The 23766-nt window shown below is 39.9% G+C and overlaps 2 protein-coding genes across 2 annotated transcripts; both read right to left on the reverse strand.

Moving 5' to 3' along the window:
* Window positions 1-2773: 2773 nt before the first annotated feature.
* On the reverse strand, window positions 2774-13318 carry LOC114769605 (speckle-type POZ protein-like). Its single transcript, XM_028962792.1, has 10 exons — window positions 13283-13318; window positions 11064-11119; window positions 4488-4730; window positions 4240-4391; window positions 3989-4116; window positions 3699-3864; window positions 3555-3610; window positions 3257-3379; window positions 3026-3168; window positions 2774-2903 (listed from the first exon to the last, which is right to left on the reverse strand). The coding sequence occupies exons 1-10, from the start codon at window positions 13316-13318 to the stop codon at window positions 2774-2776; spliced, it is 1233 nt and encodes a 410-aa protein (XP_028818625.1).
* Window positions 13319-21044: 7726 nt separating this feature from the next.
* Window positions 21045-22991, reverse strand: LOC114769606 (speckle-type POZ protein-like). Its single transcript, XM_028962794.1, has 8 exons — window positions 22858-22991; window positions 22610-22761; window positions 22359-22486; window positions 21945-22110; window positions 21801-21856; window positions 21503-21625; window positions 21272-21414; window positions 21045-21174 (listed from the first exon to the last, which is right to left on the reverse strand). The coding sequence occupies exons 1-8, from the start codon at window positions 22989-22991 to the stop codon at window positions 21045-21047; spliced, it is 1032 nt and encodes a 343-aa protein (XP_028818627.1).
* Between the last annotated feature and the right edge of the window lie 775 nt (window positions 22992-23766).

The following is a 23766-nucleotide window of genomic DNA, read 5'->3' on the forward strand; positions in this document are numbered from 1 at the left end:
TTTACTCCGAGCCTCCAGTACTGCTCGCCTGGTCCCTCCATCTCAGAAGGTAAAAGGAAGACACTCATCTAGAGATGGAACTATGTGATGGAGCACCATCCTGCTGCAGAATTTGGCCTCTTTTATGGTTGGGAATATAAAAGGTAGCTAAGATTTCTTGCTATTTCAGACTATTGATGTTGCCTTCCACCCTGCAGATCTTTTTCCGCCACTAAACTTCACTGTTTTCTGGGTGAATCTCGGATCCATGTGGGCTCCAGTAGGTCTCCTGCAATATTTGTGGTGACTGTGGTGTAATTGAACAGAAGATTAATCTGAAAAATCCACCTTTCCAGTGACCTTCCTTTTAGCAGGCTGTGGGCCTTGGCAAATGCCACACGGTTTATCAATTGTCTTTTGTTTAATTCTGGCTTCTTTCGAGACAGAATTCGACATACTGTTCAGGTGACCAGGTCTCGTGGAGCTCTGCTGCAGTGGAAAATGGGCTGGTCTTGGATTTTCGAGGCAACAAATGGTCCTCTTGACCAGTTGTCTTGCGGGGGCTGCCTGACCTGGGCTTGTCAAAAACGTCTCCAGTGTCTTCAAATCTTCTTTTATCCTCTGTACTTGATGCTGAGACACATTGAAGGTGTCTGCCACATCAGCAGTGGATCTGGTCTTCAGCCTCTTGATAATCAACACTTTAGTCTCAGGGTGAATCTTAGGCATGTTTGCAAAGGTCAAGTTGCAGTTGATGTGAAGGTCCAGTGTACTGGGCTTCTTTTTATACACCTGAGACCTAATTGATCCATTATTAGTCACAGGTGAAGCTCCTATGACAAGGCCACAACAGAAATAAATTTTCAGCCTTTTGTACAGACAATTTGTACACAAGACTTTTGTCAGGAACTTTATATACTTGGAAAAGGGTCAAATAATTAATTGAATGAAAATATATGATCAAAAAAGTACATTGTTAATGCCAAAGCAAGGGACAAAAAACAGAATTTATACCAAGAATACTATAGCCCGGCCATATTGTTTACTTGGACAGAGGATGCTGATGCAAATCCTGATGACAAAGACCTGCAGTATGCTTTAGCCATCAATGTTGATGCAAATCAATGTGTACTGTATTTCAAACCTACATTTGAAAATTTCCTGATAGATGATCAAGATGCTTTAAAAAATAAATTTAGAGACAAGACGGATTATTCAGGAACTTATTTTGGAAAACAGATTGTTCAGTCAAAGAAAAATATGAGCCAAATTATGAATGCATTGTGTTACTCAATAGTGAGCCCAGTATCAAACAGACTCCTATTGAATATATATAAGCCCAGTGGATGTGTGTTTTTTTTCCCCCACAACCACAACCAACAACTCCCCAATCTGAACCTTTGTGGTTAAATTTAGTCAACGCACACAGGGGTACACATAAGGCCTCACACAGGTGCACAAACACGTACTCACAGACACTCAGTCTTATTATTAGTACTGTGTGCTAATAATTAACATTTAATATTTATTATAAATATGTTGCTTCCTGCTGTTTCCTTTGTGCTTATTTAAGCAGGTAAAAAAGCAGTTCATTAGGGTTCATTCTCAATCCTTCTCCATCCCCCAGAAAATGTAAATTTATCACCTATACAACCAGCACCATTGTAATACCTTAATACCTTATAATAAGGTATTTTTTATGTCATTTAAATGATCACATTATGAAATTAAACACGACTAACACACAAAGAAAAAAACAAAAGAAAAGAAAAACAATAATGTTGGGGGCAAACCAGTAATTCAACCCAGGCCAGGGTTTGAACCTGGAATATTCACCAGGAAGTGAATGTGTTTCCAAGTTACACCACCGGGGTTTGGTTTTTGGTTTGCCAATTCATACTGGTTCATAGAACAACCAGTAATTTGACTAAATTTAACTGCCGAATTAAACCAATTGCAACGACAGATTTCAAATAATCAAAAAATAAATATTCAATATTAGATATTTGTTTGGGAAACCGGAGTACCCGGAGAAAAACCCACGTGAACACGGGCAGCGTGCGCAAACTCCACACAGAAAGAAGCCAGGCCAGGTAGGTGCGAGGTCGTGTGAGGAATGTGATGTGTGTGTGAGGTTTGTGTGTGGACTTGTGAGGAATATGTGGTGTTTGTGTGTGGACGCGTGAGGAATATGTAGTGTGTGTGCGAGGTCTGTATGTGTACAGAATATGTGGTGTATGTGCGAGCTATTCTTGATATATGGCCTAGGGGGCGCCTCATACTAGAACCCAGTTTCTTTCTATAAGGCAGCAGCTCTAAGCACTGTACTACCGTGTCACCAAAAAAAAAAAAAAACACACACATCAACATACAGACATCACATCCATTACATTCAGTCCTGTCAATACTAACCTACCTATTAACTTACAATACTAAAATATACTTAAATATAACTGGAGAATAAATATTTTTTAAAAAATTAAATCAAACTTAACTGTAACAAAACTAGTACAAACCTTACATGCAATAATAAAAAAATAAATACATAAAATGTGATTACACTATGTTTAAAAACAGTAACAATGGTAAAATATTTTAAACTGTAAAAATACTTAAATTTTTAAACAGTTACAATACTAAAATATTTAAAACAGTAAAAATACTAAAGTATTTAAATCAGTAACGATAATAAAATATTTAAAACAATAACAATATTAAATATTTAAAACTGTAAAAACAATAAAATATTTAAAACAGGAATTATACTAAAATCCTGAAAGAGAATTGTCCTGTATTAAAAAAGACAAGGTCGTTTGGCTGGTGCCCCAACAGAGAACAGGGCACGATTCACCTCTCCAATGAGGTGAGGATGATCCGCCTGCAAGCTCTCCCATCCAGGTGTTTCGATGATGTCGAACAAATGGCTAAAAGAAAAAGAGAGTAAAAGGATGAAGCATCTTGTTTATGAAAGATTTACACAGAACCATCTATCTTCTGAAACTAAAAAACTGCCCAGAGAAAATGAACCTGTTTGAGCGTCACCCACCTCTTGATGAAGGTGATGGCCTCTTCCCTCAGATTTGGGGTCAAGTGGAGGTCGGTGAAGATGAGGATCTCGACAGCGTTCTCTACTGTGAGACTCCTGCACAGAGCATCCTCACACATCCTCTTCAGACGTTCCAGGAGATACTGGGAGAGAGACAAACAGCGGCTGAGACCCTGCTGACTAAGAATGTCTGTGTGTGTGTGTGTGTGTGTGTGTGTGAGCATTAGCTACCATGTCTGCTGCTACTAGGAGCTCGGTGGCCATGTCCTGTAGGTTGGGTACTTTGCCGGTGTAGATAAAGGTCACCAGCTCCTTCAGCACCTCCGGCTCCACCCCCTGGATATCCACACGGTTCTAGAGGAGAAAGCAGAGCTGAGATATGTTTGGTTTTAAACACTGACAGTAAGAGAGAAGCCAGAGTTTGGACCAAGCAGATCGAGGCTTTTGAATCTTTCTTTTCTGCTGTAACATGCAAAATTATTATGGGTCAAGCTAAGGACAGACAGAGGGAGGGAGGACAGAGACTTACGGTCCGACGCTCCTTCATGTCATGCAAGAACATGGCCCTGAAGACTGGACAGCGAGCTACAGAGGGAGAGAAAGAAAAGGAACAATGTTAGATCACCACTTCCACCAATCACTGTTGCCGTTTCTGCACATGTGAGAGTGGTACCTGCTAGGATGGCTTTGTGGGCCTGGAACTCCTGTCCTCCCACAACCAGAGAGCAGTCGGGGAGCAGGGACTGGTCCCACAGGTCCCCGAGCTCCTCAGCCATCCTGCACTCGGGCACCTTCACCTGCTGAAGCTGGGTGTTCTCAGGACGACACAACACATGGATCTACAACAAGAATTATGCATATTAAAATATTCATAAAATATTCATAAAAAACATTAGCTTGATTGATTGTTTAAGAAAAAATTATTTGAAACAGCCCCAGTGTGGTTATGCAGACAGAACTTACTTCACAGGTCAAGGTCAGGGTGTCATCCTGAAGAATTCCCGCTTCCTCGGCCATGATGTCATCCCATCTGGTGAAGTTCGGGAGTCCGATGGCAAAACCTTCCATCAGGGACTCAACTCTGCCCGTGTCTGTAGAGCAAAAGCACACAAATAGGCCATGAGAGTTCAGAAAGTGAGGGAACACACACACACACACACACACACACTTGGTGTTCCTCAGTTTTACAGTTTTGAATGTCCAGACGGACTCACCTCTGGATATGGCCTCTTCCCCCTCGCTGTTCAGAATGGCCATCCTGCCCTTGCAACGGACACCTGTCTCTGGACCACTGACCAGATTGAAGTAGAAAGACAGGCACCGTTCATTCTGCAATCCCACACCATTCGTGCTCAAGAACAGGGACCTGAGAAGACAGAGATAAAAGAATTGCAGTGTAAGAAAGACGCCACCAGCAGCCAGAGCCTCGAGCAGCAGAGAGCTTTCCGTACGCAACACCTACCATTTCAACTGTTCTCTGGCGTTGGTGAAGAAACTGCTCTCCACACAGCCTTCAGCAAAGCTGAAGTTAGTGATGGTCCAGGTCAGTGAAAATCTTTCAGCTTTGCACTGTGTGTAGCAGTGGATGCTGGTCATCTTCACAGCTGGATCAGGAATCCCTCTTCTCTTGAAATCTCCTCTTCTCTGGCGATGTCTCGTCTCTCTGGAATCTCTGTTCTCTTCTGCAACCTCGTCTCTGGAATCTCTAAATGAAACAATAGAGACAATAAAGTGAATAATGAGGAATTTTGTACATAAAGAGACATAATTGAATATTTGCACATGACATGACTGGAAAACAGTGATGTTGAGGTCATATTTAGCCTGATATTAAAGCGCTAACAGGTTTATAAAGCGATCTCTGTTCAACATCTCAACATGCAACCAGAGAGGGACAGCATTAGGTGACTAAAGAACAGAAAGATGAATTTGAAGTGAAATTATATCTAGAAACGCTGAATTCCTCTTCCTGAGCAGTAAACACAGCAAACTACAGTAACACAAAAAGACAATGAAGAGTAAATAATTTTATTCTGTGTGCTGCTCACTCACTACACTGAGTACCTTCTCGTCTTTTTTAAAAATTGTGATGGCGAAAGTACAAAATATGGAAATGAACCGCGAATTCTCAGAAATACAAAAATAAATGACGCCATGTGCGTGAATATTCCTATGAGAGTCTGTATAAAGCTAAACCGCTGTCGGTGGATAAATGGCGGACTGCTGCAGTATTTTATCTGTAAATAATGGCGCCAGAAAGCAGATGTTTCACCGACCCAACAATGTTTCTACTTCTACTCACCAAACGCGCTGCTACTCTGCTCCTTGCTCGCAGCTCTGACGGTTAATAATAAAAATCTGCATTTCATAATAAACTTCGTCACCATGACAACGACGCCACGTGCAGCGCCGCGCCGATTCTAATATTAAAGGTGGACTGGAACTTTATTTTCACCCAGTAATTATTAGACAGGGTAGAAGCTGTTTCCTTCATGATGCCATTTATTTCTATCAGATAAAATGGGAGCTCACCGACCTCAATCACGTACTTCTGTACAGGTGGACGTAACGCAGATAGAATGTAATTTAATTAAAAATGCTGTTTTTGCCACGGGGTTCAGCGCAAAAAATAGCAGGCACGATTAACGCGAGTGTTTTGCAAATCCCCTCACCATCTCAGCATGTACACGACGATAAAGTACAAATTACAGAGACAAATTGCCACGATGCTGAAGGTGGCGTCTGATTCGAATTGTCCGGTCCACCTTAAAAAACTCCAAACCCCATGGAGACTAGATCCTTCCATTTCCCAGATTTTCCCTGCACAAGGTGCATTTTATTTAGTTCTATAAAATGATTTTATATCTCCTGCCTTTTGTGGTATTTCAGCATTATTGGGCTGATGACGTGGGTACCTGCGTGCGCATGCGTGCTCCGGTCAGAATTTTCCTTACTTTACCGGAAGTAGGTTTCTTCTGCCACGCTGGGTTTGGGACCAAAATTCATTTTCTCCCTACATGATAAAGCCCATTTAGAGGAAGAAGAGATTGGTGGTGATGGAGGGGGAGCGTTTCTAATTGAGTTAGACCGAACTTTATTTCGGCGCTAGCGTACGTGCTAATTGTTAGCGCTTGGAACATGTGCTGCACCTCCTTCACCAGCGCGTTTCATGTTTCTTCAGGGAAGCCCGGTATGAGACGCTCTGCACCCACAACCCATGTTTTATTAGTTTCAGGTATGGAGAAGTTTAGTTTGTATGATGTTAATGTGAGTTATATTTGTTGTATGTGTTCATATTCCTATGTAATTATTTGTAAAATAATTATATGTGTAGTGATTTGTTAATCCTTTGAATGTTTAATTGATAATTGGTCAATTTATAGTGTGATTCCGGTCAGACCTTTTCTTACTTTACCGGAGGGGAGCCCTGTGTGTATGGAGTGTGCCACAATACAATAAACATAATAAGCATTTAAATATAGCTATTTAAATGTCATTAATTCACACATAACTTTTTAGATAAAAGTATATGTATTTATTTCATGGTCTATTTATTTATTTATTAGTTTGTTTGTTTATTTATTTTATGATCTGTGTTGCTGCACATCATGAAATACATGTATCTGTCACTGTGGGTCGTCAACACACCATAAGATCTCATTGGTCAATTTGCGCAGCAAGTAAAAAAAATTGATCGAGGCAAAGCCTGTCAACGCTCCAATACTACTCCAGCAGTAGGTGGCGACATTCACGAAATCTTGAGCTTTTGATGTTGGTAAAAAGAGAGTGAGACAACGAGATAAATCTTGTCTGGAGAGTTTGAGAGAAGCAGCGAGTTTGATTGAAGAAGCTTTAAGCAAAACCTCACCGGCCCCCGCTGCTCGTGCACAACAAGTACCTGTAGATCCATCACGAACACCTGTCCAAGGTAAGAGATGTTAACTATGTATCGTGCTACTAAAGACCAGGGCACATGCAATGGTTAGCAAACAGTCTAGATCAATCAACTTCAGTTTAGGAGTCTAGCTAACTAATAATAAAGGTTAAATATGTATAATATAAATAAAAAAAATACTCAGTAATAGTCTTCGTTAGGGGAGCGGGGATGGGGAGTACTACGCAGAAAGCTAGCAAAGTGAATTAGCTGCAACTTTCCAGTACATTGCAGTGAGTAGATTTATTTTATGACGCTTTGCCAAGTGTTTTGTTTCAGATAATGTTAATCTGGCCAATTTGGTTGTTTTAAGTTAGTGCTTATACTGTGACATTTCTACTGCTTTGCAGCTGAGGTTGCGAGGCTGTTTGATGTCGTATAATGTTGGGGCGAGAAGGAATTTTATGAGACGGCCGGCTGTACAAAGCCAAGTTCATCAGAGGAGCTACACCCGCACTTTCTGCTGTTTGGCAGACCATGAGGCTGACAAAAAAAAAAGCATTATAGCAGACCTTCTTGCCTCTGGACTTGGAGAGCAAAAAGTGCCACTTTCAGGTGAGTATGAGATTAGAAACTTAAAATTATTTCACCAAAGCCCAGTTTGTGCTGTTTACCATACCAATTAGCAGCTAAGCACATAACTTGTGTCATTTCATTGCATGGCTATCAATATTTCATTATTCATTTTTTCATATTTGCCAGTTTTTTTCATAGTTTAGACATCAGTTATAAAGAGCTTGCTTGCAGAGTTTTAACTGATTGAGTTTTTAAGCATTAGGCCTATGTGTATTTATATTTAGGTAGTGACCATGAGCCCATGGTTGTAACAAATAAACTGATGGAAGTGTTTCCAAAGCTACAAGAAGGAGGCTTTAAGCTTCTAAAAATTGCAGGATCTACTTTCAGTCGAAACCTTGCATTACTTCTGTGTCCCAGCACTGCATGCACTCTTGTCTATCTGAAAGATCCAGCTATGATGATTGGACATGCTACGATCTGAAGTCCACTTCAACAGGACCTTCCACTTGATCGTGTAAATTACTTTAGATATTGATTCATTATCATATAAGATGAATAAAATGAAAATTCAATATTATATTATATATTATTATATTTGTTATTGTTACAGAGCCCAGGCTGCTCCTCTGGACCAATCATCACCTGCAGCACTTGTCAGAAAGAAGTTCCCATCTCAAAAATGAAACTGCACAGTGAACTGTTATGGGTATATTGCATAAAACTATGAGACCTGCATTATCATTTCCTTGACATGAAACTTTAGTGCACTGAAAGAAGTATGACTATATTAATTGTGTTAACTTTAAGGACACCTATGCAGGAATCAGGTAGAGATCAAGTGAGGAGCCAAGATGAAGAAGATGATAGAGAGCCAGCAGCCACAGTCAGTGATGGTGTTCCAGTGAGACCTGAAACACCAGCAGAAAGTGCAGTATTACCAGTAGTGATTGACAATGAGGAGTTTCACACAGAATCCAACTATGGTTTGTGTCATTACATTAGGGCTGTTATAAGGCACAACATACATTTAGTAGAATGATCACATTCGAAACAAATAAATAATCACATTTGATAAATAAATGTGATATGTCTACTTAGGTAATTCAGGTAAAATTGAATTTGGGGGGGGGGGGGGGGGGGGGGATGGTCAACTCTGCTATGTATTTACTGTATTATCTTCTGAATAGGTTATGACTAACCTGTCAATAATGTTTTTAAAAATAAAGACAATATAGTTCAGCAGAACTGATGCACACAAAGTCTAAGCTTTGAGACAATCTGGTGTAAAGCAAAATGGCAAAGTTTGATTTAAGTTGTTTTTGTTGCCGTGTAGACTGGAGGCATTTTCTTACCATACATTTTAATTATATACCTTTTTATACATTTTATACCTTTTATTTCAGGTGACTGCTGTCGGAGAGGGAGTGAAGCGGTTCTTTCTCACAACAATAATATCCAAACTGCCAAAATCTTTTTTTCAAAGTTATTATATCTTTGAGTCTGTTGAAGAGGCTTAATGTTCAATGGAGATGCAGAAATGGCAACATTTGAGATAGAAGATTGTCCCAATCTGCACATCAGGAGCATTATCAAAATGGGAAGTAACAGGTAAACATAATTTGATTTGCTAAACTAATCTTTGCGATCTGTAATAATTTACAAACCATCACTTTCAGCTTGAACTTGAAGAGCTTAGTCCCGAACAGAAGGATGCAATCTCTGACCTTTCCATGTCCTGGGAGCTTCCAGCAGTTACTAAAACAAATCAGAGATTGCTGCATAACAAACTTCTTGTCCATGCAGTAAGTTTCTGGTTAAGGAATAGAGTACAATATTGTACACTCTGGGTTTTTTGGTTAACTCTGATAGGGGTTAACTAGACAGATTTTAAACATAACATTGATGCTGTGAGTAGTTTAGCAGTGAAAATGAACTTGATATTCAGTCATTTCTCACAGCTTAAGTTCTTTAAAACCGAATAACTGCTGCATTTCATTACTCTTAAAAAATATTTCTCACTTCTTTTAAGTATTGACAGTATTGCATCTGTTAGCTCCCAGGTATGGGTGCTCAGCAAGAGATTGTTGTCAAACTGCCTATTAAATCTGAACATCAGCTTGTTGAAGAAAATCCAGTGCACTAAATCGTAGTTGAATTTAGTAAAGCCTTTGTCCTTATTTCCTAAGGATGTTTATTGAAACAGGTAACAGATATGAACAATTATACTTGTACAATATATTAAGTGCATCAGGATTTAAACAGTTGTAATACTTTTCATTTTTTAAATAATAAACCAAACGTTTTCCTGAATCTATTCTGATCTTTATCTTCATCAGGGACACACCTCATTCTGGGAGATGCTGCCACCTGAACTCAAAGTGCAGATTTCAGGGGGAACTTTTCCTACATCATCTACATGCTTTGAAACTGTGAAGCTGGCAGCTTGCTTCAAAATCTACAAGAACTTTAAAAAAGCCCTTGTTCAAGCCATTAACAGCACACACACAGGCTTTGGACTTGTTTCTGGTAGAGGAAATATTGCAAGTCTGCTGAGGTTAATTTGACATGTCCAGTGTTTTTCTGAATAAAGCTGTTTTATTTACAACCAAAATGCAAAAATATTGTTTTATATAACAAGAGTTTGTTTTAAATATGATCTTATATTTTGTTCATGCTTGCTGGTTACAACATGCTGAGTAAAAGGCTTGTGTTGGACATCACTCTTCAAAAAGTCTTCCACTGTTTCCAAGTAAGATCCAATTAATCATTTAAAGAGTGTCCTGGCCCAGGCAAGGAGGCAACTTCTTCCTCTGAGCTCACGGGTCAGCTGAATCTCTGGTACTGATACGATGGATCCGCCTTGATTGTGAGGTCAATTCCGGTCAATCCCATAGTCCTCAGAAACCTGAATGAAACAAACTAGATTAGTCTTGTTACAGTTGCATTCAAATTTCACAAGATTGTTTCTGAATACATGTGTCTGATGAATATTAACAGCAAAAAGTAATTCACAATTTATGAAAGATAATTTAGCAATTCAACTTTTTAACTCCTACTTAACACTTTGAGCTTTGTGAACACACGCTTTACCTCTGCAGCATCATCCGTGGGACCTTGCTCTCTGTATCTTGTCCAGAGTTGCTGTGGTGATTGATTTCTTTCAGTTCTGAGACCATGAAAGTTCCAGGCATCTCTAAAAGAATCGAGGTTTCTTTGGATTTGTGGGAGGAAGTTTGGATGCAGGGAATAAAGATGGATTTTGTTGTCTGGATTTAGTGTTCCCTGATCTTCCAGTGAAGAGAAGAGCTGATAGAAGAGGTCTAAGGAATGTTCATAGACATCTCTCCACATCCTCTCTATTCTACACTTAGGATAAAAGTGACAGGATAATTATTGTGTGGTATATCCTAAACCGTTACAACCCATTTAACAAATTGGTCTATAAGCCTACTTGTCAAACAGATGTAGTCTTTACCTCTGATTGTGGACGCTTCTGCCAGTGATGTGTGACTTCCTGTTGTTTCCCCTGCTTCCGATCATAAATTCTGCAACATCAGTATTCTCCCTACCTTTATCGGAACGTACCCTTGAAGACACTCCTTCTGCATCCACTCTCCATAAAGACTCTCGCAGCCTTGAGACTGGTGGACAATGTTAAAAACAGAATTAGGTAGCACATAATACTTTTGCAGCAGGCTTTTTTATTATCGTACTATATTTTTGTATGCCTTTTAATAGTATGCTTTAACCGAAGTTAATGTGGTTTCTGCTGGAAATTGTGATTTTTTTTCTCGAGGATGAATAAAATATCTATTTATAAAACTGAATACCATTAGAATAGATGAACAATGACTACACAAAAATTTTATGTTAGTTCATAAAATGAAGTTTTGATGACATTGTTGCTGGTTCTGTCATACACTGAATAAAAGATTCAGTTTTTAAAAATTATTTACAAAATGACCAAAATGTTCTTTTGAGAGAGTTTCTGCTCTAAACGACATGGGAGCAAAGTGCTAAAGGACTTACTCATTAATAATGCTAAGTATTAGCAAGGCTCACCATTGCTATTGAAATTATTCTCACATGCAACTCTAACACCTCTTGCATTCAGAAATCCATGCATTAGCTTTTTTAAAATATCTAAAAAGTTATGTGTGAATTAATGACACATTTAAATAGCTATTTAAAATGTCATTTTAATGCTTATTTTATTTATTGAATTGTGGCACTCTCCACACTCCAAAGGACGCTCTGCACCCACAACCCATGTTTTATTTGTTTCAGACCTTTTTCTCAGTTTCAACCAATTCTGTGTCCTGCCTCTACTTTACGCATTAAACTCTTACCAAAATGATGTGGAAATACAGCCAACACTTGTAAATGGTTTTTTATTGTAGTTGTTTACTCAACTTAATTTGCTTAATTGGCCTGGAAAAAGGAATTGGCACAATTGGGCCCACTGTAAGAGTTATGACTGCTGTAAGAAATAATATGGTCTCCTAGTGCAGGGGTCGCAACCTTTAACACTCAAAGAGTCATTTGGTTCCAGTTTCCACAAACCAGACAGCACCGGAGCCACAAATTCTTTTTGACACATAAAATGCTGCCCGAACAGTGTTAGCTCAGTGGTTTTTTTTTACTAGCACTTGTATGAGTGTTAAAGCCGATGATGTGACAAATGTTTAATTACCCAGACAAGTGGAAAAACCCAGCCGGACGTGTTTGGGGAACAGGCCAGATCTGGTCACTAAGTGCTATACTAACTTTACCCCTTATCTCTACCTTAAAAAAAGCATGTGAATTTTCTACAAAAAATGTCCAAAAAGTCCAATAAAATGCTATAAAAATATTATACATTATTATTTTTTTCCACTTTTTTTCAGGTTCTTACTTCAACCTGAAACATAGATATAAAATACTAATCATTTCTGTGGTTAACATTTTTAATAGCTTCATAATTATGGGATGAACTCTGATATCAGTCAAAGATTAGCAGCATCAATGATTTTAATGCATTGTTTACTTTTTTCAATGTCAGATTTCCTCCTTATGATAAAAAATATCAGTCCAATCAAACGTATAAAAATATTGTACATTCATATTTTTCCACTTTTTTCAACTCAGTCTTCTAGAAGTATTTCAGCTTGAAATATAGATGTGTTTAACTTTTTAATATAAATGAATCCATAATTGTTCATATAAAAAAATTAATAAATGCCAAATATTAAATATTAAATAAATATTACCAAATAAAAAAATGCTTTATTTACTTTTTGCAGTGTCAGATTAAAGTTGAATAGCTTAGCCTGTAGTTATATATGGTGATATTTATTAGAACAATTAAATATGTTTTTATCCCACTAAATACATAAAAAATACGAGATTGATGAATATGAATATTAAATTATGAAAATTGAAAGAGATAGTGAGAGCATTCCCGCTCATGTAAAGCAAAGGTTGCAAATGGACAGAAAGTGCATGTGAATTTCCCACATATGATGCAGGTTCTTCCAACCTTTCTGTCACCACAAAAGCCGCACTTCCTCCTGCAGCAGCCTGCAGATTTGCAACTATTCCTGCAGCAGCTGATGAGCTAATCGAGGTTGGATAATGGTGGGCTTTCTTTTCTTCTCATCACTTATCCCTGGACTTAGAAGGTGCCTCTGAGGAAAGCACCATCCACACACACTGCTTACCGGGCGTCTTTCATGGCTGCCCACTGATCTCAGCGGAGCTGCATCAGCGGCGTCCAAATGTGCGGTCAGGTCTTTCTGTCACAACCATGCGGGCAAGGACGTCACCTCTCTGTCCTTTTCTCCGTTCACCTGCTTCGTCATGCCCGCATGGTTGTGACTGTCACGTCTGCTTGCTGACGGGGGAGGGAAGTGCTGAAGCAGGACATGCTGGGAAGGGATTTTATTAATAAACAATAAATAAATACAAATAAACAATGGCGCGGTGGCCAAAAACGGGAAATAAAGGGGAACAACACAAACAAACCCGCAGACGTGTGGCGAATGTCAGACCTCCAAAACACAGACACAGTTGCAAGGTCAAGTTCACAAAAGTTCACTAGAGTTCACGAAAAGGCCGGAGATTCCGAAGGGGCGGAAATCTACGGCATTTATGCGCCATCAGGATTGGCCACCGGTGATGAGCCCAGCTGCAGTCAATCCTGACAGTGACACATTGTAGCCCAGAAAATGCTCCATCCCGTTTTTTCACTCCTGAACCTGTGACACTTCTGTGAAGTGAAGTTGGGGGGAATAAACTCAGGCTGAGGGTTGATTCATTTCTTGATCTGAAAACACCAGCCAATATGAGCAGCCCCACATAAGCCTGCAGTTCCTCTGTGCGAAGGGGACATCCTCAGTTCAGAGTATATGATCATGTCCAGAGCTGGCCACCATGTCTTGCCATCTCCAAAACGACACACATACACACACACACACTCACACTCACACTACCGATCATATTTATAATCATATATCATATTTATAATCTACATAAACAACTGCCCTGAGTCAGACACAACAGTGTAGCTTTGTTTTGGTTCTTTTCCTGAATAGTTTACAACTGAAAAGACTTTTGAAGTTGGACACACCATCATTCCAACATCAGAATTGACACATACACATTTTTCCATTAGGAATGAACCCTTAGACATACTAATTATTTCATTGGGAAGCTCTCTGTATGGGAAAAAAATATTAGAATTTACTGCATGCATTAGAAAGAAATATTTGCGCCACCTGGTGGACATTTATGTGAAATGACGTTGGGACCCTTGGGGTTAAAATGAAGTCTGAAATTTAAGGATTGCATTAATTTACATTAAGAAAAATATGGGATCAAAAGGCGCGATTATATGGGACATTTTATGTGACATGAGTTTATTTATAACGTAGCCATTTATGCCAATTAAAAAAATGAATATCTTTTAGAAAGTTTGATTCATATTCATTCAACAACAGCCAAAATGGCTTAAAATAAAAAACTGATTGCAGAACATGTCTCTAAGTACAGATAAAGGACTACACAACATACTTATCAGCTAAAAGTTAACATATACTAATCATTAAGCACTACATGCAGTGGATCCGCAAAGTTTTAAGGGAGTTGGACCTTGACTCTTACCACCAGGTCTTCAAAATAGATGATTTAAAAAAAACTATTTGGTTTTTTAAATGTATAGGTTTATCAATTTAACTAGTATACTTCTTATATATTTTTGTGGGGTTTATCAAAACCAAATTCTTTTGGAAAGGGATAAGAATAATGAGATCTTTTGTATTGATTCTCATTTTATCGCCTGTCCAGACCATGAACGTGTGTTGCATACATGTTAGGAAACAGTAAATTGCATCTTGCAGCCTTAAGATTGATCCTGGTGGCAACTATTCGTATCAACTGTCATACAGTGGAGGCCAAAAATATTATCACCCCCAGGAATTATAGAACACTTCCCTGATATAAAACACATTTTTATATGAAATATAGTAAACAAATGGGGTAGAAGTCAAACCACTTAGGTAGAGAGCTCAAAAGAATGTGTCTGTCCCAAAGGTCCATATAAAATATCAGCAATGACCTCATAAATAGGTGTGTGACCTCTGGGGAAAGATTCCTGAAACCTGGAAGGATTTGAAAGCTGACATAAAGTTCTGGAGCTCAGCTTGTATGAAACAAACAGTTTTTACATGAAATATTGCAGCAAAACAAACCGTTGATGGTAGTTTTTATTTAATCCAGAGGACACCCAGACCTGATGACTGATGGCAGACCTGAGATCATTGCACACCAGATGCATAATAATCTCCTTAAATCATCCAATCTAGTAAAATTGTTAAATACATTAAATAATTTCAGATTCCTTTTTTTTCCATTGACGGTAGGCGCTTTGTATAGCAAGGATGATGAAGGGAGTGAGAGATGAAGATGTTTTGGTTTTGTGACTTAGGCAGAGCCTGCAGGAGACTTTATCTGCACTGTTTGAGAGGAAGAAAAGAAGCAGTCAGCTGAACAACATGTGAAGGTATGCTTGAACCACTAGAAAGATTTCCTTAGTATAGTACAGGGGTTCTCAACCTTTTGCAAAGCTGGTTCATTGCAGTTGGAGCCCCAGTATCATTACTAGGTTATTGCTATAATTGGGAATTGGCACCAGACCTCTGATATTAATTGATGCTTTATTATTGTTGTTATTACTAGGCCTAATAGTAGGCATCAGCTGCATTTTTTACAGAAGCTTGCAGGTAGGTGATGTTAATGTGAGACCTGAGCCTGCTTTGCCTTGCAATGATCCTCAGTTCTTGGCTCAATGTTTGATAAACATAGCCTAAAATCATCCTCGATTTGTGCACGATTGTGGTATTTAGTTTTCAGTGCAGTCAGTTTTGAGAATCCTTCCGGAGAATCTTAAAGGTGACGTCACAGAGTTCAGGATATTCCTGCATCAATGCTGCCCAGAATGACGAAAGAGGGCAGGAGCTAAAGAGTTCCTTCAGTCTTCTGTCACTCTTCAGCTCAATAAGCTGTTGCTGCATATTAATTGAAAGCTTGTTTGCTGTGCACACAAACGGATATCAAACCCACGCAAAAGAGCGATATTCCTCTTTAAAGTACGTCGCAAATTGTTTTCTCATTTCTGACAGGCGCTCAGACGCTGATTGAAATAGGGAGGAGAAATCGTTATACGTTGTATAAATATAACCTCACGTTTACGTATGCAGTCTCTGCAACTTCCATCCTTCATAAAAATTAATTCGTATGGTTAGATTTTCTGCCTTTTTTCGTATCCGTAACAAATATTTTGAGGGGTGTTTTTGACAATTGAGAGCCACCAAATGACGAAGCACACGGGAGCCAGTGGAGAGAAGTGAGAAGAGGCGGGACATGGGTGTCTCCTGCAGGAAAAACATTCTGTTCCAAAGTTATTTGGGTGTGATTGTGTATTATACATATGCTTTTATGATTTAATAGCCCCTTATAAAAAGAATAGCATGGTGAGATTTTTTGAGGAACGCAGCTTGCTGGGTTTTGGCTGCTTCAATGAGAGATACTTCATCCTCACCAGCACCTCACTACGAATGTACAAGGATATATGGGTAAAACTGTGTATGCCGGGGCGTGCATTATGCAGATTCTCAGGAAAATACAAATCATTGCTATTACTAAGGTTCTTATTTCAGGATGCTTGTATATTACCTCCACAATATTTCTCCTGCTGCCCATATTTTCACAGACCACCCCTCAGAATCATCTATAGTGGTAAATGATTTAATCCATGGTACTGTTCTTCTATTGATGTAGACAATTAACAAAATGTCAACGTGCAAAACTTATTCACTGAGAGACCTTCGACCGACTCTTAACCGTGAGATTGTAAAAACAATGAAGACCATGTGGTGTGGGAGAAGAGAATAGAGTGTGTAGAAAAAACTCTTTCTCCCTCCACACAAAGCACTGTATTCAACCACTCCAATTTGATGTTACCTGGCAGAAAGAGGCATGGCACAGTAGAGGTTAAAAATGAAGTTTCTAATTTATTAACACCGGTAAATAATTATTGTAGTTACATGTGAATATTGAATGTAAAAAGGTACCAAGGTTACAGAGAAAATAAAAATGAGAAGAAAGAGTAAAGAGGGAGAAGAGAAAGAGAGGGGGAGAGAAAGGCTCAGAAGCCTTCCGGCTTCCGATGGAAAACCCCCTGAGCAAGAAGCTCAGAGGTCCCTATTTCCACATGTGAGCAGACCTTTATACCCCTGGCCTACAGGAAGTTGTCACTGGCCTACAGGAAGTTGTCACTGACCAATCAGAACCTGTTGTTTCTGATGTCATGCCCCCGGTGCCTCCCATTTGGGGAAGACAAAGAGGGTGGGCGGTCCTGACGGCTGATACTTCACACGTAACCGTCAGACAAAAGACATGTAAAACAGAGGTGTCGAATCTTCACGCACAACCATCGACACAGGAATGTCACACTTCCCCCTGCAGACATCTGTTATGCAAGGCAAAAGCAGGCTTCCGTGATGTCCATTCTTACAAGATTATAAGATGTAAATTGTTCAATTAACTGAGCAACTCTGTTAGTTTTGGGGTCGGTGTCCCAGCGACATGAAGCTGTTCTTGTTGTGGCTGTTTGCCCCCCCCATTTTTGTTCATTAAGTAAGAAAATATATTACATTTGTAGTGTCCCTTATACTTTCTTTGCTTGTTTTACCTTTCATACATGGCATTGTCATTCATCAGACGTCAGATACACAATCTGTGTTAGTCATTCTGGGATCATGTGCGCTACCAAACCAAGCATGCTGATTGGACCGTGCTTTAATTCATGTGTTCTCATTGGCCAGCTAGTGAATCTGACACAGCAATCATCCCTGCTTCTTATATAGTGCCATGAAATGAACTTTCACTTAATACTTGTAAGAGAAATGTGTTTACCTTATTAATAATGATTCATGTTTGTGTGGAATTCTTGTTTTATATTATTTAAACATACTATGTGTTTAAATATTTTTATGTTGTGAATTCAGTTGTGAATGATCATCAGATGAAACAGATAACTGGCAAGTAGGAGGGAAACAGCCAAACAGCTACCAAGATCAGGTTGTGGAAAACAGTTTCATGATGCAGGCAAGACTGAACACAGCAACAAAAAATTCAGCAAGGTCTTTCCCAGACAAAGAGTTGCAAACAGGTTTGGCTTTCGATATCCAAGCGCCTTTGGAGAAGCACAAAGACTGGCAGTGTTGAGGATTGTAGTAGAGTTGATTTTAGGCTACAACATTTCCATGAAGACCCTTTCTGACCAGAAGTCTCTGGATTGTAGATGGATGTACAGGGTCCCCCAGTTCTGCAATGTTGATGCAGATCAATGTGGACCGAATTTCAAACCTACATAAAATAATTCTCCTGATAGATGATCATGATACTTTCAAAAATAAATTTAGAGAAACTTATTCTGGAAAACAGTACTCAATATGTACTCAATAGTGAGCCCAGTATCAAACAGACTCCTATTGAATATATCTTAAACCAAAACCCCAGTGGATGTGTGTTTTTTTTCCCCCAACAACTCCCCCCTGTCTGAACCTTTGTGAAATTAAAATGAGGAATGAGATTAAACAGCTAAAGGCACAAATGTCACTGTTGATTGAAAAGTGCATAGTGACATCTCTGTCCGATAACTAATGAACATGTAACATAACAAAGACCCGATGGTGAACAGAAACGAACAGGGCAGCTTTATACATTAGACACGGGTGAAAATGATTAGGGAACATTACACAGGACAAACGTGAAACTCCGGTCCGGATCCCGGACCAGAGCAACCCCTTCCAGACCGGGTCATGACATTTTTTAGGGTTAATTAAAATCCTTAAAAGAATTGCATAGTAATCTATATATGGAAATAATGAATGAAGTTGCCAGTATATTTACTGCAATTTAATAAAATAGATGAGTCTCAGATTAGTCTGTATTATTATAAGATATATTCAAAGATCTTTTTACAATTGAGAATTGTACTTGTCAGGATTGACGGCACCTGGACTCCTCACCTGTGCCTTATCCGGACAGCATTTAAAAGCCGGGGATTTCCGTCTTTTCGGGAGCGAAAGAATTTTCACAAACTTGACCTGGCAACAGGGTATGTGTATGTGTTTTGTGTTCTGGCAATCGCCACACGCCTGCGGGCCAGATTGTGTTTTCCCCGTTGTTTTACTGTTTTCGGCCACCGAGCCGCATTTATTTGTGTTCTTTTATTGTTTGTTAAATACAAACCAAGCAACATCAATGAAAGGCAGAATTTCAACACAGAAGAGGAGACGTAAGTAAAAGCCTACCATGCAACAAAGTAGACAGCATACCAATAAACTGAGGTGCAGTTTCTGGCCCATGCAGACACGAACACAGTAAATTTCCGTGATCACCCTCTGTGAAGGCTGCCGCCACACAGGGTCATAGTGCAGAAGCACCCTCTGCATTTTATTTATCCAAAAACGCACAATCTAACATATCGGATGTGTTGGTGCTGCCAACAGGTGTTTGAAAAATCATGAAAAACCCAGAAAAGTGGTTTCTGGGCCCAGGACTCGGTCTGCCTGGGCGTGTCCAGGGGCTTCTGTATGGTGGCTGCCGGGTGTCCCCTCCTTTTTCCTGGCAGGGGCCGCAGTTGTTCCTGTGGTGGCTCTCCCGGGACATCAGTGCTGCAGTTGTTCCTGTGGTGGCTCTCCCGGGACTCCAGTGCCCTGGGCGATCTCTGGATGTCTGTTGCCTCCTACATGTCGACTTCATGTCCCTGGGCGGGGGCAGGGCTGTGGTTCCCCACATACGCTTTTAACTACTTACATGGAGAAACCTTGTGGGCATGGGCATATTCATGCACATAGGGGTACACATAAGGCCTCACACAGGTGCATAAACACTTACTCACTGACATTTTTTTTCTGCTGTTTCTTTTGTGCTTATTTAAGCAGGCAACAAAGCAGTTCATCAGTGTTCATTCTCAGACCTTCTCTAAATCCCATCCCCCTGTAAATGTTGAACATTTGTCACCTGTTCAATCAGCACCATTGTAATACCTTAATATCTTATAATAAGGTATTTTTATGTCATTTAAATGATCACATTATAAAATTAAATACACATGACTGCCACACACAAAAAAACACAATAATGTTGGGGGCAAACCAGTAATTCAACCCAGGCCAGGGTTTGAACCTGGAATATTCACCAGGAAGTGAATGTGTTTCCAAGTTACACCACCGGGGTTTGGTTTTTGGTTTGCCAATTCATACTGGTCCATAGAACAACCAGTAATTTGACTAAATTTAACTGCCAAATTAAACCAATTACAAGTGACATATTTCAAATAATCCCAAAAATAATTATTCAATATTTTTGTGTGGGAAACCGGAGAACCCGGAGAAAAACCCACATGAACACAGACAGCGCGCGCAAACTCCACACAGAAAGAAGCCAGGCCAGGTATGTGCGAGGTCTGTGTGTGGACGTGTGAGGAATATATAGTGTTTTTGTGTGGACGCATGAGGAATATGTAGTGTGTGTGCGAGGTCAGTATGTGTACAGAATATGTGGTGTATGTGCGAGCTATTCTTGATATATGAGGCCTAGGGGCGCCTCATACTAGAACCCAGTTTCTTTCTACAAGGCAGCAGCTCTAAGCACTGTACTACCGTGTCACCAAAAAAAAAAACATACACATCAACATACAGACATTACATTCAGTCCTGTCAATACTAACCTACCTACTTACTTACAATACTAACCTACCTACTTACTACTTAAATATAACTGGAGAATAAATATAAAAAACTAGTACAAACATTACATGCAATTATAAAAATAAATACATATAATGTGATTAAACTATGTTTAAAAACAGTAACAATGGTCAAATATTTTAAATAGTAAAAATACTAAAATATTTAAAACAATAACAATATGAAAATATTTAAAACAGTAAAAATAATAAAATATTTAAAACAGGAACAATATTATAATTCTAAAAGAGATTCAGTTAATTGTCCTGTATTAAAAAAGCCGAGGTCGTTTGGCTGGTGCCCCAACAGAGAACAGGGCACGATTCACCTCTCCAATGAGGTGAGGATGATTCGTCCGCAAGCTCTCCCATCCAGGTGTTTCGATGATGTCAAAAAAATGGCTAAAAGAAAAAGAGAGAAAAAGGATGAAGCATCTTGTTTATCTTCTGAAACTAAAAAACTGCCCAGAGAAAATGAACCTGTTTGAGCATCACCCACCTCTTGATGAAGGTGATGGCCTCTTCCTTCAGATCCGGGGTCAAGTGGAGGTCGGTGAAGATGAGGATCTCGACAGCGTTCTCTACTGTGAGACTCCTGCACAGAGCATCCTCACACATCCTCTTCAGACGTTCCAGGAGATACTGGGAGAGAGACAAACAGCGGCTGAGACCCTGCTGACTAAGAATGTCTGTGTGTGTGTGTGTGTGTGTGTGTGTGAGCATTAGCTACCATGTCTGCTGCTACTAGGAGCTCGGTGGCCATGTCCTGTAGGTTGGGTGCTTTGCCGGTGTAGATAAAGGTCACCAGCTCTTTCAGCACCTCTGGCTCCACCCCCTGGATCTCCACACAGTTCTAGAGGAGAAAGCAGAGCTGAGATAAGTTTGGTTTTAAACACTGACAGTAAGAGAGAAGCCAGAGTTTGGACCAAGCAGATCGAGGCTTTTGAATCTTTCTTTTCTGCTGTAACATGCAAAATTATTATGGGTCAAGCTAAGGACAGACAGAGGGAGGGAGGACAGAGACTTACAGTCCGACGCTCCTTCATGTCATGCAAGAACATGGCCCTGAAGACTGGACAGCGAGCTACAGAGGGAGAGAAAGAAAAGGAACAATGTTAGATCACCACTTCCACCAATCACTGTTGCCGTTTCTGCACATGTGAGAGTGGTACCTGCTAGGATGGCTTTGTGGGCCTGGAACTCCTGTCCTCCCACAACCAGAGAGCAGTCGGGGAGCAGGGACTGGTCCCACAGGTCCCCGAGCTCCTCAGCCATCCTGCACTCGGGCACCTTCACCTGCTGAAGCTGGGTGTTTTCAGGACGACACAACACATGGATCTACAACAAGCCAACACAGCGGTTACTCATTTGGAGTTTAAGAGCAATAAACATGTATTGGAATGAAATTAATGTTTTTTCATTCCGGTATCCAAATGAGAAAATGTATAAATTGCTATATTAGTCAGTTAATGTGGAAAAAAATTAAGAATTGAATCGAACTTATTAATAAAAATGTTAGCTGGATTGATTGTCTATGCAATAATTGTTTGAAAAAGCCCCAGTGTGGTTATGCAGACATAACTTACTTCACAGGTCAAGGTCAGGGTGTCATCCTGAAGAATTCCCGCTTCCTCGGCTATGATGTCATCCCATCTGGTGAAGTTCGGGAGTCCGATGGCAAAACCTTCCATCAGGGACTCAACTCTGCCCGTGTCTGTAGAGCAAAAGCACACAAATAGGCCATGTGAGTTCAGAAAGAGAGGGAACACACACACAAACACAAACACACACTTGGTGTTCCTCAGTTTTACAGTTTTGAATGTCCAGACGGACTCACCTCTGGATATGGCCTCTTCTCCCTTGCTGTTCAGAATGGCCATCCTGCCCTTGCAACGGACACCTGTCTCTGGACCACTGACCAGATTGATGTAGAAAGACAGGCACCGTTCATTCTGCAATCCCACACCATTTGTGCTCAAGAACAGGGACCTGAGAAGACAGAGATAAAAGAAATGCAGTGTGAGAAAGACGCCACCAGCAGCCAGAGCCTCGAGCAGCAGAGAGCTTCCCGGACGCAACACCTACCATTTCAACTGTTCTCTGGCATTGGTGAAGAAACTGCTCTCCACACAGCATTCAGCAAAGCTGAAGTTAGTGATGGTCCAGGTCAGTGAAAACCTTTCAGCTTTGCACTGTGTGTAGCAGTGGATGCTGGTCATCTTCACAGCTGGATCAGGAATCCCTCTTCTCTTGAAATCTCCTCTTCTCTGGCGATGTCTCGTCTCTCTGGAATCTCTGTTCTCTTCTGCAACCTCGTCTCTCTTGAATCTCTGAAATCTCTAATTAAATGAAACAATAGAGACAATAAAGTGAATAATTAGGAATTTTGTACATAAAGAGACATAATTGAATATTTGCACAGGACATGACTGGAAAACAGTGACGATGAGGTCATATTTAGCCTGATATTAAAGCACTAACAGGTTTATAAAGCGATCTCTGTTCAACATCTCAACATGCAACCAGAGAGGGAGAGAACCACGTGACTAAAGAACAGAATGATGAATTTTTAGTGAAATTATATCTAGAAACGCTTAATTCCCCTTCCTGAGCAGTAAAAGTACATGGTAAACACAGCAAACTACAGTCACATAAAAAGACAATGAAGAGTAAATAATTTTATTCTGTGTGCTGCTCACTCACTACACTGAGTACCTTCTCGTCTTTTTAAAAAATAGTGACGGTGAAAGTACAAAATATGGAAATGAACCGCGAATTCTCAGAAATACAAAAATAAATGACGCCATGTGCGTGAATATTCCTATGAGAGTCTGTATAAAGCTAAACCGCTGTCGGTGGATAAATGGCGGACTGCTGCAGTATTTTATCTGTAAATAATGGCACCAGAAAGCAGATGTTTCACCGACCCAACAATGTTTCTACTTCTACTCACCAAACGCGCTGCTACTCTGCTCCTTGCTCGCAGCTCTGACG

The sequence above is a fragment of the Denticeps clupeoides genome, chromosome 19, assembly GCF_900700375.1.
Source record: "Denticeps clupeoides chromosome 19, fDenClu1.1, whole genome shotgun sequence".
Classification (NCBI taxonomy): domain Eukaryota; kingdom Metazoa; phylum Chordata; class Actinopteri; order Clupeiformes; family Denticipitidae; genus Denticeps; species Denticeps clupeoides.

Excerpts from the sequence above, each read along its gene's own strand:
- LOC114769605 (XM_028962792.1), bottom strand. The coding sequence starts at position 13,318 with ATGACGAAGCAGGTGAACGGAGAAAAGGACAGAGAG. Across the intron at positions 3,865-3,988 it reads CCCTGACCTTGACCTGTGAA|ATCCATGTGTTGTGTCGTCC; the intron begins GTAAGTTCTGTC and ends TTCTTGTTGTAG. Across the intron at positions 3,611-3,698 it reads CCACAAAGCCATCCTAGCAG|CTCGCTGTCCAGTCTTCAGG; the intron begins GTACCACTCTCA and ends CTCCCTCTGTAG.
- LOC114769606 (XM_028962794.1), bottom strand. The coding sequence starts at position 22,991 with ATGACCAGCATCCACTGCTACACACAGTGCAAAGCTGAAAGGTTTTCA. Across the intron at positions 22,487-22,609 it reads AGAAGAGGCCATATCCAGAG|ACACGGGCAGAGTTGAGTCC; the intron begins GTGAGTCCGTCT and ends TTTGCTCTACAG. Across the intron at positions 21,626-21,800 it reads ACATGAAGGAGCGTCGGACT|AACTGTGTGGAGATCCAGGG; the intron begins GTAAGTCTCTGT and ends TTTCTCCTCTAG.